General features: G+C 32.8%; 3 protein-coding genes across 3 annotated transcripts; 2 read left to right on the top strand and 1 right to left on the bottom strand.

Annotated features, from left to right (window-relative positions):
* The first annotated feature begins 565 nt into the window (after positions 1 to 565).
* On the top strand, positions 566 to 8,392 carry LOC143919578 (uncharacterized). Its single transcript, XM_077441959.1, has 10 exons — positions 566 to 662; positions 2,226 to 2,373; positions 3,820 to 3,991; positions 4,107 to 4,355; positions 4,460 to 4,561; positions 4,682 to 4,922; positions 5,063 to 5,297; positions 5,375 to 5,535; positions 5,609 to 5,863; positions 5,937 to 8,392. The coding sequence occupies exons 2-10, from the start codon at positions 2,234 to 2,236 to the stop codon at positions 6,164 to 6,166; spliced, it is 1,785 nt and encodes a 594-aa protein (XP_077298085.1). The 5' UTR covers positions 566 to 662; positions 2,226 to 2,233; the 3' UTR covers positions 6,167 to 8,392.
* Positions 8,393 to 9,516: 1,124 nt separating this feature from the next.
* On the top strand, positions 9,517 to 13,341 carry Phax (phosphorylated adaptor for RNA export). Its single transcript, XM_077442499.1, has 6 exons — positions 9,517 to 10,071; positions 11,090 to 11,365; positions 11,441 to 11,798; positions 11,880 to 11,971; positions 12,041 to 12,224; positions 12,316 to 13,341. The coding sequence occupies exons 1-6, from the start codon at positions 10,006 to 10,008 to the stop codon at positions 12,654 to 12,656; spliced, it is 1,317 nt and encodes a 438-aa protein (XP_077298625.1). The 5' UTR covers positions 9,517 to 10,005; the 3' UTR covers positions 12,657 to 13,341.
* A 348-nt stretch (positions 13,342 to 13,689) lies between these two features.
* LOC143920182 (centromere protein X-like) lies at positions 13,690 to 14,796 on the bottom strand. The gene is made up of 3 exons (XM_077442908.1): positions 14,728 to 14,796; positions 14,425 to 14,619; positions 13,690 to 14,351 (listed from the first exon to the last, which is right to left on the bottom strand). Exons 1-3 carry the CDS (start codon positions 14,782 to 14,784, stop codon positions 14,334 to 14,336), a joined length of 270 nt encoding a protein of 89 aa, XP_077299034.1. The 5' UTR covers positions 14,785 to 14,796; the 3' UTR covers positions 13,690 to 14,333.
* Between the last annotated feature and the right edge of the window lie 3,134 nt (positions 14,797 to 17,930).

The following is a 17,930-nucleotide window of genomic DNA, read 5'->3' as shown; positions in this document are numbered from 1 at the left end:
GTCAGTGCTCGGCTGTTATGTCATGTTATATATAATTAATAGCATAAAAATGTAAAGTGGAGAAAAAGCTAATAATAGAAAAGGGATTTATTTGTTTTGCAACTCGTTTTTTTTATGTTTTTGACATGCGTCAAATGCGCCATTTTTTTTCCCGTCTAGAGAAGGCCGGATCCGAGTTTCCCTACAATACATCAAACGGTCTAAAACCTCAATAATTCGAAATAAACCTCAATGAAACGAAATAAAATTTCCGCACGGACTTGTTTATTTAAAATTGTTCTTAGCCATTAAATGTTTATTATTCACAAATGATGTGATGCGATGCGATTATTTAGAGTGATGTAATGGTGGAAGCGGCTAGCAAGCAGTCAATTTGCGCAGGTGCCAAGTGGTGAGCGCGCGATATTGGGGTGCGCACGCCGCAGCGTCCGTGTGGTAGTTGGCTGTCCACCGGTAACGTTGCTGTCGTAATTTCGTGCGGTTTTCCGGTGCGAAAATCCTCGTCTCCTCGGGCCGTCTTCATGGTCTCCCTCTCGTCCGTCTCGTTGCTGTCACCTGTCATCTGACAGTTGACAGCGGCAGCAGCAGATCCCACCCGTTTCCGCTCCCCTGCGTTTCCCGTACATCTTCACCTTCACACTGCACCTCTTGCTCAACTACACGTGAGTGTTTCGTCCCTACTTTCATTTACTGTCAAACGTCTTGTTTGTTATTCGAATGCCCTTTGCTCACCTATACACGTTATTATGTTATCAATACTCGAATAAGACACCATTCGTAAGTCGTATGTTTGATGCGATCGTGTTTTCTTGCTGTCGAGTCACTTTTTCATGCCTCCAAAAATTGACAGTTTCGTATTGAAAATGTCTATTGGTGACATGTCATTTTTTATAATTTATTTTTTATACATGCTAAAACTTTAAAAAGTTTTCCACAAATTACTCAGACCACCTGAATATTTCGAAAACTCTACGAGAGTCCGCTTATTTTTCGGAAAATAATAGGTTTTTGAAACTCCCAACTAACCCTTTCAATGAATTTTATTTTATTTTTATATATACATGAAGGCCTAACAGGTAAACCCCAATGCGTCTTCCTGGCCAATTCCAAACCAATAAATACAACTTATAGATTTATTGTAACAGAACAAGATTAATTTTTAAGGATAAATTGAATTAAATTGAAAATTGGAACATAGATTCATGACAGTTGTCTTCGACTCTAGTATATATTATCATAGTATTTCTCATACTGTGCTGATTGTTGCATTCAATTTCTTATAATAAAAAATTGAAATACATTTCATTAAATTTTCACGTTATAAACAATGTTTTATATCTCATAGACATAGAAGTAGAATGCATAGAATCGCTCTCAGCCTCCAAAAATGTTGCTACAAAAACTCTGCGCGGTTGAGTTTGTTCATTGTTTGCTAAACTTCGTCTCTCTCTCTCTCTCTCTTGTCTCCCTTCTGACTTTCTTCGATGGCTCGCTTATAGACGGTACTTTCGTTAACAATGACCATTCTATGCATTCTACTTCTATGCTCATAGATCATTGTGTTATTCATTTGAATGAAACATTTAATTTGAAAAAAATGTGTACTATGCGAGAAAAACAGTCAATTTCCATATCCGGTGATTTGAAATCTTTTTTGAATATTATTGAAAAATAGTAAAACTTTAAACCATAGAAATATATATTTTTAAAAATGTATTTATCAATATTTTGATAAAGATATGTTGTTATGAATGGAAGTTTGAAACTTAATCTTTTAAATACTACTTATTTTTGTATGAAGTTTTGAGGATTTAACACTCGCCACACTGTGATGGATAGCGAGTGACCAGGACTTGTATTTTATTTTATATCTCCAAACATAGTGAATGCAGGGTCTTCATATTTTATGTATTCCTCATCAAAACCTCTATGATTCGAATTATGTCATTACGAAATAAAAAAATTGATCACTATCAACAGAAATAATTATTTTTGTGGGTAGCCCCTTATACACGTGTATACGGCCCATAATGAGTTCAATGGAAACAACATATGTCGAGTTTACTGCTATATGAATATGCTTTACAATTGTTTGGGATTTATTGGAACAATCTAGGATTGTTTTCGTTAAATATAAATGATTATAAATTAATTTTGATTTGGTTATAAAGGTTAGTATCTTGTTAATAGACTAAATAATAACTATGTATGAAAATTTCTTGTAGATGAAACAATGGTTCGAACAAGGTCGTCGGCGAGATTAGCTGATCACACGCAGCCAGAAGAAGGATCGTCCGAATCAAATTATGTGTCTCTAGAAAAACTTGAAAAATTGGAAAAGCAATTGGGTCGCAAACGGTTGAAAACGAAAAGGTTTTTTTTTCAAAATATAACCCTCAATTTAATTAAAATTTCTTTATAAAAACCAAATTGAATTGATGTATTTTTTTCTCAAAACGTTTATTTGTTGTTTTTTTTTGAAGAATACTAATAAATAATTAATATATTCGGCAGATTTTTAGCGAGTTTCATTATTATAGCGACCGGATTGCACTTCTCATGAACTAAGCATTTTTAGCTTATTTCGCATGATAAACAATTTCACGAATCCGGTGTACTACATACATACATATGTATGTACATATACATACAATAAGTAAAAAATTTTCAGTTATATCGTATCTTCATATTGTAGAACAGTTTCTAACGAAAGATCATCATTTATGGAAATATTAATATACATATTTGTTTCTTTATGATGGCTATTCATCATAAATCAGCTCTGGGATCTTCGTTGTTTCAGATCAGACATTCATCACTGAGCGACTTATTATCGGACTGTATTTTTTGGACAATTGTTGTTCCCACTAAAGTCGTCTGTCTTTGTATCCTAAGTATTAGATTGATTTGTAAGTAAAAATTATATTTTTACCATCGTTTTCTGAAGTTTCTGCAGTTTCTCAGTGATTTGTTATAATTTTAGTCCAATATGAGTAGTCCAAAAAAAAGGTCCAAACATGGTCGTCCATCTAAGAAGAGAATTTCGAATTCCGAATCCTCAGAAGAATATGACATGAATATATTGAAAAGAAATTTTAATACAGTTGAATTAGAAGGAAGTTCAAAAAACAAAACGCCAAAATCAAGTCAAATTAAGAGGAAATCAGGACCTAGTGAGACTGATTACATTCCAAAAAATATTGAACATATACCGACAACAGATAGAGTTACCAGAAGTTCAAGGCGAGTGTTAATTGATTAGGATGTTATTTTTTGATTTGTTGAAATCATTTCAATCTACTATTAGCAATATTTTTTATTTTATCTGTTGTCTTAAAATTCCCATCTGTATGTATATACATATGTATGTATGTATGTATGTACATATGTACATATGATAGTTTCTTCATGGAGTGTTTATAGGACAGTGAAATAGTTTACTGTTAATTTTGAGATGAATTTTTTTAGTCATCTAGCCACTTATTTACTAACGCTTTACCCGCAGCAACTTTGGCCGTATTTTTTTAGCGAATTTGTAAATCGAGCCTTTGACCATAAATATACATTGTAATATTTATTAAAGAGACCAAATATGTATGTCAATTGACACCAGAAGTATTTTTTTTTAAATAGTGAATCACTACTAAAATATTTTGTTTACACAGTGAGTCACGCCATTCGCACTACTGGCATTTAACTGATGACTTATATAGTGGTCATTCGCGGGGAAAGGTTTAACTAGGAATTTCATCCCCTTTCTTTGCCATTGAGATGATCATTAATTTTTATATTAAACTTGTTATGAATGATTATTTGCAGCCGTTCAGCAACAACAAATGTGAACCCATCTGCACCAGTTGCTGAAACTTCAGTAGTCACGCCCTATCACACTACTCCGTCAACTTCTACCGGCTTTGTGCATACTTCCAGTAGTGATGCCCACGGGTTTAATTTATACCAATCATCTTTTCATCAAAGGTTGCAGTTGCAGGTGAAAGTTTGTTTTGTTATTAGTCGTATTATAGTTTTTGAATTATTTTCATGACGAAATTTCCTTTTGTGTTTTGTTGAATATGCGATTTTATTGATTGAATATTCGATTTTAGACACCTATGAGTATGAGTGCTCACTACCAGATGTTGCAAATGCTAGACAACTCTGTTAAGTCACCAGTAAATAGCTATCCTGTTCATCCTGATGTGAAGTTTAAGAGATTACCATTTTATGATTTGATAAGTGAATTGATAAAACCTTCTACACTTATGAACCACAGTTCCGAATACAGAACTCAGGATTTTCATTTTAATTTTACACCTCAGGAAACTACAACTTTGGCAATGGAAAGTGATATGATGGTTAGTATTGAACATTTTTTTATATAAATTATGAAATAAAAATTGATTGTGTATAAAAACTGATATTATCATATTAATATTCATATATATCTATTTATTTTAAGGTACAACTGAGATTTTGTTTATTGGAAACGTCGTGTGAACAAGATGATTGTTTTCCTACAAATCTAACAGTGAAAGTAAATGGAAAATTTTGTCAGTTACCAGTAAGGATTTTCCGTATTAGATCATTTTTCTGTTGTTGATAATTGTAACTTAAAAAGAATCAGATTTTGGTTATCGTGTTTGGAAAATTGTTTTTAAAGAGTATTACATCATATTTTTAGATGCCCATACCATCAAATAAAGTTATAATGGAACCAAAGAGGCCTCCTGGACCCGTACACATAACTCATTTGATTAAGAAGTCTGCAATGCAGACAAATACCATTTCAGTAACATGGAAAGCTGATTATGTTCGTCAATATGCTGTTTGTGTTTCTCTCGTTCGAATGCTAACATCATCACAGTTATTAGCTAGATTAAAAAATAAGGGCACTAAACATTCAGACTTCACAAGGTCTTTAAGTAAGTGTAATGTGCTATCTTTTCAATCCCATATATTATGTAATTATTTATTTATTGCTTTGGGTATTTTGGTTAATGTATTTCAAATTAATATAGTTAAAGAAAATTCTCATTTTCCCCTTCCCTTTTTTTCATTATAGTTAAAGAAAAATTGCGAGAGGATTTAGATTGTGAGATTGCTACTACATCATTACGGGTTTCTTTAGTTTGTCCGTTGGGTAAAATGCGTATGGTTTGTCCTTGCCGACCAGCGACTTGTTTGCATTTGCAGTGTTTTGATGCATCTTTATTTCTACAAATGAATGAACGTAAATCGTCATGGATTTGTCCTGTATGTGACAAACCTGCCTTGTATGACGTTTTAGTAGTGGATGGGTAAATATATTGATTAATAGTAGTTGATTACATTTATATCTCAGGCAACGATACTAATTTTTCAAATTATTCTGAAGATATTTTCAAGATGTTTTGAATTCTTCGAGATTAGATAAAGATTGTACTGAAATTCAATTACATAAAGATGGATCGTGGAGTGTCCACTCAAAAGAAGCTATTCCAGAAAATACCATTAATGATTCTACTACCAATGTTGAATTGATCCCGGATGATATAGGTTAATTGATTTTTATTATTTTTGGTTTATTTTATTGTAAAAACTCGTCACTTTATACTATATTGTATTTCAGATATCATACCGTTAAGTGATGGCAGTGAATCAAGTACAGGTTTGCCGAGTTTGAAAAGAACTCCAACAGGAATCTTTACCAGCAGTATTTCAATTGTTAATGAAGTTTTACTTATTAGTGATGACAGCGATGATGATGACTTACCGTTGAAAAAACGAACGCCTAATCCTCCAGATGTTTCAGAATCTGTATCCATTGAAGTACCATGTGATCCGTCATATATCACAGCTGATTCTACCACATCTCAAGATTTGGGTAGAGTTTTTATACCATTAATATATCTGTTATCATTTATATAATTAGATAATTAATTATTGAACTGTTTTAGAATATGGCGATAGCGTTTTAGTTACTGGGGTGTATAATAGCCGTGAAAGAAGTTCATCTATTATAACACTGGATAGTCCTTCACCACCAGAAGCACCAGCTAGTCCTGTTGTGGAAGTAACGACACCGCCACAAGCTATTGTTGCTCCATTTCATCCTGAACCTGATCCATTGCCTATCGAACCTTCTGAACCAATAGAATCAGAAGAAAATTCAGAAATTGAGAAATAAGTTTTAAGATATGTGTAAATGAAATTCTTTTTATTTAAATTATTTTATATTATAAAGATAATTGAATGTAATTAGCAAATATCAATAATTTGAATTGAAGAAAATGACTTGTATTTAATGTATTTTCTCGTATTGTATGTTATTTTTCATATTTTGGTACAGATAATTATCGCATTTTCGGGAATGCCTTTCTATATTTGTCACAAATCAAACATTTTGATTTACGATAGCTATCATTATTATCTTGAATTTTTGAATAAAGTCAGCTTTTTGAATATTAATATTTTTGAACTAGTTCACAATAGTACTGATATTAAAAGACATTCCAAGATTAAAAAAATATTTATATTTATTGTCTAATTAATTTAAGATCGAAATTATCGTCTACAACTTGTAAGGAGAAGAATAACAAAAAATATGTTTTGTAATAAGTTTTATTTGCAATTATTTTTATACATTCACTATCTTTACTTTTATAAAATAAGAATAATGGATTTCTGTTTTTATTAGTAGATCGTTTTTTTTATGAACAACGATAAAAAGAGATCATTATTTAGTGTTAGTAACTCTGTATTTTTAAGTAAAATAATTACCTATTGTCATTGAGTGCAAATTATTGTTATGTGTATTTAGTGAAACCATCTGACTATTGGAATATTAAATATACTGAGTGTAAACAACGTCTGGAATATTGATTGTAACTGTTTAAATTACGATTATGTGTACAATTATCTCAACAAAAGTGACATTAATGCATAACTGCATGATGATTTTTTAAAATGTATATATGTATATATTTGTTAATTTTGTTGCATAGGCTGTAATTTTTTCCCCGTAATGGCAATCAATCACCAATTTTTTTGCATATAATTTTTTTACTAAATATTCTTACACGGTTGTGAAAGAGAATATTTAAAAAAAACTAATAGAACCTTGAATGAATTTATTTTATATGACATCCAATCATAAAATTCATATTGAATACCCAGTCATTTTTGTTGAGACGATTTTTTCGTAAATTTAATCGATATTTATATAAAGTCAATAACTTCAAACTTGTTTTAGACCTAAAATTGTCTTTGTATAATAGAAATACATCATTGTGAGATACTCCATTCATTTTTACACATGTAGTAAATATTCTCAAATAATGAACATTACGATTTCAAAGAAGTACAAAAATTTCAAATTAGAATTAATTTAATAACTGGTTTACATTGCACTGGAATATTAATCTCGATTTATAGATACATACATATGTACATACATATATTGCTCATGGTAAAACAATATCTTGTATGCTATACAATCAAGATTCTACAAAAAAAATTGAGAGTTTTTGATTGTTTATTATATATTTTTGAAATTGTATGAAGTCTATTTTCAATATACATAATCTTACATACTATGAACTGTAAGACCTGATTATATCCAAAGGATCCCAAAATTATGATACCTCAAGCTCAAATCATGTAGCTAGGACTAAGTCGTTTTAAGTAAATTTTCAGCTCTGAATTTTTTTTAGAATGTGTATTTTGTGGATTTAAAGCTGAAGGTACTAAGTTTAGGTGTACAAGATTACTGTTTTATTATAAGCTGCAAGAATGTTATGACTAATTTAATTTTATAGTTAATTTATTATATTCAGAGTAGCAACAATGAATTTTTAATTTATTTTTTTGGGAAATTCATTGATAGAAATTTAATGTACATATGTATGTTATACATTATATAAAGTTTAAAATATTGATAAATGAATTTCTGCCATTTAAAATTTTTGTTGCTGATCTGATCTGTTTACTTACATAAAGTATTAGAGAGAATTTTGTATGTAATTTAAAAATTTTATCTCCCACAATATGGTGTTTTATACACTATGTAAATATACGTGTTTGTGAGATAGTTTTTGTTGTAATCGATAATTTCACTGATTGGCATCTTCATAGACTACATTCAAAAGCATTATTTTTACACAAAATAGTTATTTACGTGTCAGTCTGTCGAGTGTGTAGATTTGCTGGCTAAATCTTTATTAACTGGGAATTTTCATATTCCTTATTTAAGTTATTATAGACCGTTTAACATATTATGTAAAAAAAAGTTTTTTTTTTAATTATTTGTACATAGTAAATTTATTTTATCTTCTATTCGTGATTTTAGTTTAAAAATGTGCTGTGTGATTTTAGGTTCAATTTTCTCCTTGAATAAAAAAGCAAGAGATTAAGTAAGTTATTGTTTGATTTTTATATTTTGCACATATTATATAAATTGGAAATAATATATTTATAATTTATATCTGATATTTGTCACTAGATAGTAAATGTGAGATAAAAACATAAATAAATAAACATAAATAATAAACATAAATAAGAAACATAAATAAGAAACATAAATAAATAAACAAATAAATAAAAACATAAATACATGTTTAGACCTGCCACCGCAAGTCTAAACATGTAGTGTCTCTACAATAAATTAGACGACGCCAATGAAAAAGATGGAACTAGTTTTGGAATAATACATTTGTAAGGCAGGGAAGGTATGTTGACCGTATCCCGGCCTAACGAAACACATGTTGTGTAGTTTGGAAGAGGATCGTTTATTTTTGTTCAATTGTTACAATGGTTATTGTATGTACGAAGAGGTTGAGCTTCGGAGAAGTGAGCTGGTTGAACTCCAGAGGTTCATTCTGGTGTTGGGAGCTGGTGCGTCGCTTTATATACGTTCTGGCTTGAAGCGTGCCGTGTACAGATGCTTTGTCTTCGTTTCCACGACACGTGTTGACCTGTTTTCGGGGCGCGTGCTTTATAGCTATGGGGTCAGCGCCAGGACGTCGTTCGTTTAAGAATGGGGTCGTGTGTCACGCGTAAACGCTTGCCACGTGTTTATGGTTGCCTGATGACATTACTGTTGGATTTCGTTCGTTTTAAGATCGAGCGATGAACTCTTTCTTCTGGAATGGTCAAAGGTCTGTTCATACCTATCCAGCACGACCCGAATCCTGCAAGTACGGACGGTATTCTTTAGTACATTATATATGGACGCGCATGAATGTGTAAATGCGCATGCGCGAATGGAGTATGAATACGTCCATATAATGTACCAAAGAATACTATTCGCACTTGCAGGATACGGGTCGTGCTGGATAGGTATGAGCAGACCTCAAAGGGGACGTTGCCCTTGAGTTATGCATGTTTGTACAGAAGCGACGATGATTGGTGTGAAATGTATGAGATCACAGGTTTTGATTCGTAATAGCACAAGTCGTGTACACATTCATTAATAGACTTCTTTTGTGTATTTTTCTCTGGTCTAAACACACCTATACAAACTCGAAATCCTCGGGCGTTAGTTATCTAGGGTTTTGTTTGGATTAGCTACAATTATTATACCTGCTTTTTTATTGAATTTATAAATAACTCTAGTTGGACATGTTGCCGAGATTTTCAGCGTGGCGAGCTTTCAACAGAAAAGTCGTCAGCACTCAAAGGGTTAAACAAGGGGAAAATTAGTTTTGATCGACAACCATTTTTCGAAAGAGTAAAACGAAACTGTTCAATATTATTTTGGAATACGTACATCGAAAATGTGTATTTTTAATTGAAGCAAACCATGAGATTTTGTATTGATTTATTGAGTTTCAAATGGCAGGTATCGTTGTGAAGTAAAGATGATTTTGACGTTTGACGTTTGAGGTGGGGCGATGGAGCTGGTCGACAATAGCGGTGTTTAGTTCAGCAGTTGGGCATCTGGGCACAGTCGCGCGCCCGCCGCTGCTCGCCGCTCGTCGTTCGTCGTTCGTCGCTCGTCGCTCGTCTCCAGTCGACCCTCGCGGCAAGATGGAGCCGTGCTCCACCCCCGCCCCTCCGCACCCCGGCTCGCAGCTGCATCTCGAGGATGGCGAGGTGATTTCACTCTTCCTCATCTCGTCACATGACTTTGTCTGACAGCCGCCATTCCCCTCCCCTCACCTACCCCCGCCCCCTTTGCCTACTCCCTCACCCCCCACCCCCCCACTCCCCACCCCTCACTCGTCTCCTCACTCTTCGTCCCCTCCGATTCAATTTCAGTCAATTTGTACTTTCACATATTGAGTAATACTATGTGTAAGGTGCAAATTGGGACACCTATAAAATGATTCGTGTTCTGGTTTACGTATAGTAATTCAACAAATTACTATACGTTGCTGTCCATCATACATATCCAAGTACAGTATAGGGCTACCCCTAGAGTATCGAAACATACTTTTCATGGCAACATATCATGTTTGTCGGGACGATGCTTTGTTGAGTACGAAATTTTTTTCACATTTTGGATTACTTGGCTAAATCAGTGGTCGTTTGAATTTAATTTGTCTGATTAGTGTCAATTAGACAAGTAACCTCATTGTTGCGTGTTGAATTTTCGTATATTCATTGTTCTTTAAAGTGAGGTGTACTCGTTTGAATTGAGTAGTTTACTATTCACCAAATCGTTGTTCCTTTATGTTCACTTTGTATGTTTCATATGAAATTAATGTGTCATTTAAGTATCGAATATTTATAAAAAAAAACAGTATAAGCCTTGATTATCTGATTTAAATGAGGAATGAGATAAAATGTACAATCGAGAGGAAGACAAAATATCCCATTATTATAACGATGGACTATGTGTTATATATATTCGCTGTTCAGATGATCGCTTTTGAATGAATCGAATAAAAATAATCCTTTCGGTTTCTTTATTTCATGATTTTTTTATAACTTACTATCTAACATCAGATGGCTATTTTGGTGTAGAAAATTTTAATAGTTGAGATTCTACTTTTATTCATTGAAACATTACAATGAAAGTATAATTCTTAGTATTCAATATCATGTGCTAATAAGCCACTATTTCGATGTATTGTATGCCAAATTTAATTTATTTTTCTAATTATTCTAGTTAATCGAATCGGATGGAGAGCTAGATTACACACCGTTGGCTAGACCGGCTGATTACAAACCATATTTAAATCCAGCTTCTCTTATGAGTATGAATATTCAGGACGATCATACTGATGATAGTGAACATGAGCCTTCTAGTGAGCCAGATTCCGATAGTGATAATCGCAATAATAGGCCTAAGAAGCGAAAGATCAAATTTAAGAGACAAAAGAAGTCGGATAGCGCCGAGTCAAATAAACCGAACAAATATACTATATGGTGTAAAACAGTACAGGTAATGTTTAAAAATAATTGAGTAATTTGTATAATAATTTTATTGTGTAATTTTACCTGTTGTGTTCATTTTTAGGAAGATACACTTGCAGACGATTTGCTGGTCTGTGACGTTACTAAAAATAATTATTTAGGTATCGAGACATATAATCATAGATTAAATCGAAATTTCGAAGAAGACATGTTGCCTTATAAAGATATGGGTGAAGACGACAATAGACCGAATTTCACCGAACGTCTCACGAATAAGAGACGCTATAGGGACAGGAAAAATGTCAAACTTCGATTAGGACGGCGTAATAGTTGCGATAGTGATAGTGAAAAAGGAGATATTAGGCACATTCCTGATCTTGTCGTTAACATGGATAGCCCCGAGGAAGAAATAGCAAAAGATATTTGTACCAAATTGGCAGAAGAAAAAGACAACCTTATATGTATGTTTTTTTGTATCCACTGATAAATTTGAATGATTGATCATTTTTGTAATTTGGATTTATTTTTGTTTTATTTTACAGTGCGTATTGTAGAAAATGCAGGAAAACAAAAGGCAATTGAACTGTTTAAAGAAACAAAGCGAATTGAAGAAGACGGGGGAATGATCATAAGAGTAAGCCTATATCTTTGTTTTACTATTTTTTGCTTTCAGAACTATTATTTAATTTTTTATTTTGTTTAGAACGGTACAAGACGTAGAACTCCCGGTGGAGTTTTTATATTTCTACTGAAGCGGGACAAGGATATAACGCCGGCGTTAATGGATAAAATTTTTATTGAAGACAAACTAGAAGCTAAAGAAAAGAACAAAGCTAAATTCAAGCATAGGAACCAAAAGGTTGAAGAACTAAAACAAAGTCTTACCGGTATGAATTTTTGATTTCTAAACTTGATTCTGAGACTTAACAATTTTATTTACAAAAAAACATTATATTATTATTTGTGTTATATTTATAGATAGTGTTCTGCCTGCTATTCGTATGAGGGCCGAGCAGTGGGTAGCTGCTCAAATTGCTGCTGAAGATATGAACCACCATGTGAGCAACCCTCCTCCATCACCCGCAACAGATGGCCGGGACGGTAGTAGTGATGTTGATACAAATAATTACATCGATCACTCTCCTCGTCTTTCGTCCGATGTTAACAATTTGTGTGTCAATAGAGAGACTGCAGTATTATCCAAATTTGCTGTAGCAAAAGTTGCTCATTTGCCTCAAGATCCTCGTGCTGCACTGAACACGTCTTATGATGATGAATATCTTGATATTGGTTGTAACGACGACATGGATCTCTTTTGAGAATTAATATATGTTTTCTGATCATTGAGGCGATAGTAATTATGTATTTTTTTAATACACTGAAGTGCCCTATTTATTATGAAGGTGCTCATCAATTGACTAATTTGGTAAACTCTTAAATGTTTGTGGGTAAATTTGTAAGAATATAAACATAAAGAGAAACTAGTCTTCTAAATTAAGAGCATTGTACTGATATTCAGAGATGTCTATGTATGTATGTTTCAGCGACATTTATTTTAAATGTTTTTTTAGAGCTTTTGCTGAAAGCTTAAAAAAAAGTTAATTCATTATGGCAAATGAAATTGATTAATTTTAAGAATATTGATTAAGGTTTTTTTAATTTGGATTTGAAATGAAAGGCATGATTGTAATGAAACATTACAAGCATTAAAATTTTGAGACAGTTAAAATTATTGTCAGTTTGGAATACAAATATGTTTATTGTATTGGATGCTTGATTTTATATTTATCTATATTTAGTTGTCAATTATTAATTACGTAAGTTTATTAATCCATTGTTTGTTATTGACAATATATGTATTAAAGACGTCGGGTTATACATATGTTTATTGAATGTAAAAAAGTACATCTTATATTTTGTTGCATACATTTATTCAGATTTATTAAGTTTTGATTGATTTTTCTAAGTAAATAATGATAAGGAAAAAATGGTTTTGATTACTTTAATATTTCGTGTATGTATTAATAATTCCTATTTTAGTTCATCGAGAAATTCAGTGGAAAGAAACAGAAAATTATTTAATGTACATACATATGTATGTATGTATGTATCATACATACATATCGTCAGTCCGGAAGAAAAACGTCCTAAGTTAAAAAAAAACGATTTTTAGTTTTTCACTTGCTAGGAAGTAAGTATTCACCACGTTCAAACTTCAGTCCGTCTCTATTGAAAAAAGACAATTTTTGACTTGTGATGTTTTTCTTTCTGACTGATGATATATAAATGGAGAAAATACTTCTTTTAAACTTTCATAAACCTTTTTTTATGTTTGCATTACCAAATCGAGTAATAATTTTGATACCAAAATGAACAAGATGAGGTGTGGTGCAATTGAAATCTCGGATATAAATATAGAACAAAAAATCTCCGATGACATCAGTAGCGGTTGTTTCTTTTTAGGCTTGGCATAACTCAATGTTACATCAAGAGTTCCACTCCATAAGAATTCGTCTTAATTTTGTTGCTCTTTTCTTCATCTACATTCTCATTTTGATTCCGACGCTGTATAAAATGGAATCTTGTTTTAAAGAAGCTCCGAGGATTGAGACTATTTATAAATATGATTTGCTTGTTTTCACGATCAAATATAGCATCATCGAAAACACTTGAGTTGATCAAGTTCTGGAATTAGAATCTATTCATATTCTATTGGCATACACTATGACTGAAATGCAATTTGCGTTCAGCCACTTATATCGACGCAGCATACAAAATATGAAAATACTAAATATTTTTTCTTAATAAATATATTTTAAATATATAGAAACACTATTACAACTATTTTTGTTGGCCTAATTAACTACAATATAAACATTATTTTTAAGGAATGCTGATGTATTTAAGATAAGTATTGATAAAATAATCAGTCGGTTGCCGTAGAAGAAAAGTATCATTAGTTATGTACGTTTTACATCTCATAATATGGATCACATTCATGGAAAATCCAACATCTGTAAATACATAATGCAGATTAGTATAGTGTAGATAAAGCAAACCATTGAAAGAACATAAATTAAATCTAACCAATTGTGGTAATATTTTTTCAATTTGTTCGAGCTCGACAGCTGTGCGGTGATCTCGCATGGTTTGTTTTGCAGCTCTCAATGCTGCTTCCAAAACTAACGATCTTAAAACTTCATTAATTAAGATCAACGACTCTTCTGGTAATTTTGTTTTTGCATCTTTGAATGACATTTTTAAGATTTCTCTGGTCGTTTCCTAAAAAGTTTTATAAGAAATACAATATTTGTTTCAATTGAAGGATCTAAATTTATATGAAAGTTTCATTATACAATCAAATTTCAAAATGAGATTTATAGGATTTACCAGTCTTATTTTGGATTTTACTGTTGTAGCAAGCTTTTCGGCGGCAGCAGGCTCCATAGCAACTGTCAAACTGAGTTTTGGCCATAAACGATTTTTTGGTGTTGTAGACATTTTATATTTATTTTCAAAGATTTGTTGTCATTTTACATCTCATAAAAGATAATAATATTTTATAAACGCCATAAATATAAAATAATATAGCTTATAATAAAAAAAATTAAAGGAAGGGCTAATAAATAAATATTTGAAAGGATAAGTAACACAATAGTACATGAAATGAAATGGTTGCATTGTAACGTTTTACGTTATTTGTAATGATTTAATCAATATACAAGAGTTTAAGGGTGTAATAATAGTTAGAAATTATTTTCCGGTGCCGCCTATCAAGATAATGTCAAGGGATGGAAATATTGACATTTTCTTTATGCTGTACGGCTTGTACGCGAGCTCGTGCAAAATGTCAGGTCGTTCAGTTTGTTTGTGGTCCCTATTAAGAAAAACTGTTATTAGTGACGGTTCTTGCAGGCGAACGCAGAAGGTCGGGTCCTTTCTTGGGTTGGATCACCGGTTTTTTGGTCGCTTCCTACCATTCCACTCCCAAATGGGGAGGAAAAGGGGGGTCGCTGTGGCTCCTTTTTGGGCCGTTGATTTATGTATTCGTGTGCTCCTTGAGACCGCTGCCCGACGGCTGCTGGTATACAAAATTTATTGTTCGAACTTTGTGCATGTGGCAAGTTTCGCCGAGGTTGCCTCTCTCGAACCCTTTCGTTCGTTCCACTTTCCCGTGTTTTGTTTTTTCTGTATTCCCTTTTGCCACCTCTCCTGTAGTGTGTGAGTTCACCCCTTCTGTTTCGAGTGCGTGAGAGTTGGCAAATATTTCACCGCCAGCTATTTATTTACACTTGACAAAATTCATATTCTTTGTATGTTATTTTGTTGTTTACCAATATTTTCACCGTAAAAATATAAATAGGAATTTTTAGCCAAAATTAATTCGATCGGAACGTGCTTAAACATTAAAAACAAATATCTTCAAAGGAATTTACATAGAAAATGTCTCCGTGGTGTATTTGATTAGATGAAAAGAGCGAAAGCATTTATTTTCACTATCGGACTTGCAATTCAATTGCATACTTAAAATTCATTTGATGGTGTTTGAACCTAGACAAAGGTGGCGTCTTCAAAGCTTGCACGTCGATTCAAAAACATTTAATAAGGAGCTTTGTGAAAACTTCACCACATCAAATTGCAAGGTTGGAATATCTTTCGCCGTTTAATTAAAAATAAATCGCGAATATGCATATGCACATATGTATTACATATACATATATACCATGTCACCTTTAAATTGCAATATGTTTACTCAGATAAATTAAGTTGGTTAATTTAATAAACACTTTTATTTGTGAAACAGAAAAATATAGTTTATCTTTAAAATCTATACATATGTACATACATACATATGTATATATGCACAGGGTTTTTTTTTTAAAAGTGCCGGAACGCACTTCTTGTTTTTGCGCTTTAATCCACCGAATCCATCCTTCATCTTTTCATCCTCTTCACAAGGATACCATATTTTATAATTTTATAAGATACCAATTATATAAATATGCATTTGTGATTATGTACGCATGAATATCGTTTCGTCTAATTGCCTTTGAAACATTAAAAATATTGTGAAAAAAGGTGCCAGAACGGCGTTTCGTCGCGTTCTTAGGTGTAAAAAGCCCTGTATATATGTACATATGTATACAAAAGTCTAGCAATAATAAAATTAATTTCATAATATATGTACATATGTAAATGTGAAGTTAATTTAAAATGAACATCACTCGTATCAAACAGAACAAATTTATTTGTACAGCAAAGGAGCATTATATTAATTAGTTTCTACGCGTTCAATTTAAACCGTCTTACATCTACTCTAAACGTATTTTTCTCGTATAAAAGGCAGTGTGAGTAGGAATCTGGCAACGCAAAAAATAAAAGAGATGCAAGACGGCTTTTTCCAATCTACATTTAAATGCGATTCATTATTTTTGCACAGGGGGCCGGACGTTTCAGTATTAAGCTCGCTCCTTTTATTAAGGCAGGTTATGAAGACACAGCACTTCTCCACCCTCAATTTCCCCCCCGAAAGTTATTTAATTACCGCAATGGGGATTCTTCCTCCGCAGTTTCTTGATGGTACTAATGTGAAAAGGTCATATTAGAGAGGAGTCGGTATCAACGACGAAGTGCCATTGTTATACGTCGGTATTTTTTCCATTCAAAGTGACGTCACAATTTGTGAAAACTCAATTTTGCTCGAGCGGATTCTGGCTTATGGGAGCTGCGACACCATCATCAATTTCTGTGGCACCAATGACATTTTGGGAGCAAGGGGCGGGGAAGGCGGAAGGAAATAGAAGGGGAGGGACACGAACTCAATTCTGTCTTTGGAAAGATAAACGTTTGCAGTGTTTTCTGGCAGGCCCTTCTCGCGTGAAACTTTTCCAAGTTTTAGACGTTGAGTAATAGTGTTTTATTCCCGACGCGTCGTGCCCGCCCTTCAGGACCACTTCAGATAGTCGGATTCATCTGTGGGCTGCTGTGCTACTTTGCGTGCTGTTGATTGTCTTATGCATGCTCTACAAATCATATTTTCAACTACATCAATGACGTATACCAAAATCGAACAGTTGAGACACGAATAAATTATTATTGGAGTCATTGTATTCTAGTATGGTTAAAATGAGCACAATTCAACTTGTACATAACTGAAGCATACGATAAGAGCGATTCGGATTTTTTTTAAACCATGAAACTTTGACCTTAACGATTAAATTTACGTATCGCACACGTCGAGTACGAATGGAATATAACCTTAAATCAATTTGAAGAAGGTTAACGTGCAATAATTCACGTGAACAGATTAACCAAAGCAAAATTACCAACGACGCAGTCGATTAAACCACGTAGGGGTTGTTTGGGGGTCACATGGGACCCCCGCTTTATTTAATAACATTGATCCGGGAGGGAGTGAGAGTGGGCTAACGTATAACAGAGTTGCTAACCCTTTCGTATCGTGAAAAAAATTCCATTCTATTTGAATAAAAATCCATAAAACTGTCACATGATTAGTCTAAATATATCATGTGTAAATTAACGATACGATTCACTGTTATGACTCAATCAAGCAGTTTTTTCATTAAAATAGT

The sequence above is a fragment of the Arctopsyche grandis genome, chromosome 12, assembly GCF_051622035.1.
Source record: "Arctopsyche grandis isolate Sample6627 chromosome 12, ASM5162203v2, whole genome shotgun sequence".
NCBI classification, from domain to species: Eukaryota; Metazoa; Arthropoda; class Insecta; order Trichoptera; family Hydropsychidae; genus Arctopsyche; species Arctopsyche grandis.
This window is presented reverse-complemented; position numbering and strand designations above follow the sequence as displayed.

Bases quoted from the DNA above. Each gene is read 5' to 3' on its own strand.
- Phax (XM_077442499.1), top strand. From the start codon at position 10,006: ATGGAGCCGTGCTCCACCCCCGCCCCTCCGCACCCCGGCTCGCAGCTG. The intron at 11,799-11,879 runs GTATGTTTTTTT...TTTATTTTACAG, and splicing joins AGAAAAAGACAACCTTATAT to TGCGTATTGTAGAAAATGCA. The intron at 12,225-12,315 runs GTATGAATTTTT...TTATATTTATAG, and splicing joins ACTAAAACAAAGTCTTACCG to ATAGTGTTCTGCCTGCTATT.
- LOC143920182 (XM_077442908.1), bottom strand. From the start codon at position 14,784: ATGGAGCCTGCTGCCGCCGAAAAGCTTGCTACAACAGTAAAATCCAAA. The intron at 14,620-14,727 runs GTAAATCCTATA...AAAACTTTTTAG, and splicing joins TAAAATCCAAAATAAGACTG to GAAACGACCAGAGAAATCTT.
- LOC143919578 (XM_077441959.1), top strand. From the start codon at position 2,234: ATGGTTCGAACAAGGTCGTCGGCGAGATTAGCTGATCACACGCAGCCA. The intron at 4,356-4,459 runs GTTAGTATTGAA...ATTTATTTTAAG, and splicing joins CAATGGAAAGTGATATGATG to GTACAACTGAGATTTTGTTT. The intron at 4,923-5,062 runs GTAAGTGTAATG...TTTTCATTATAG, and splicing joins AGACTTCACAAGGTCTTTAA to TTAAAGAAAAATTGCGAGAG.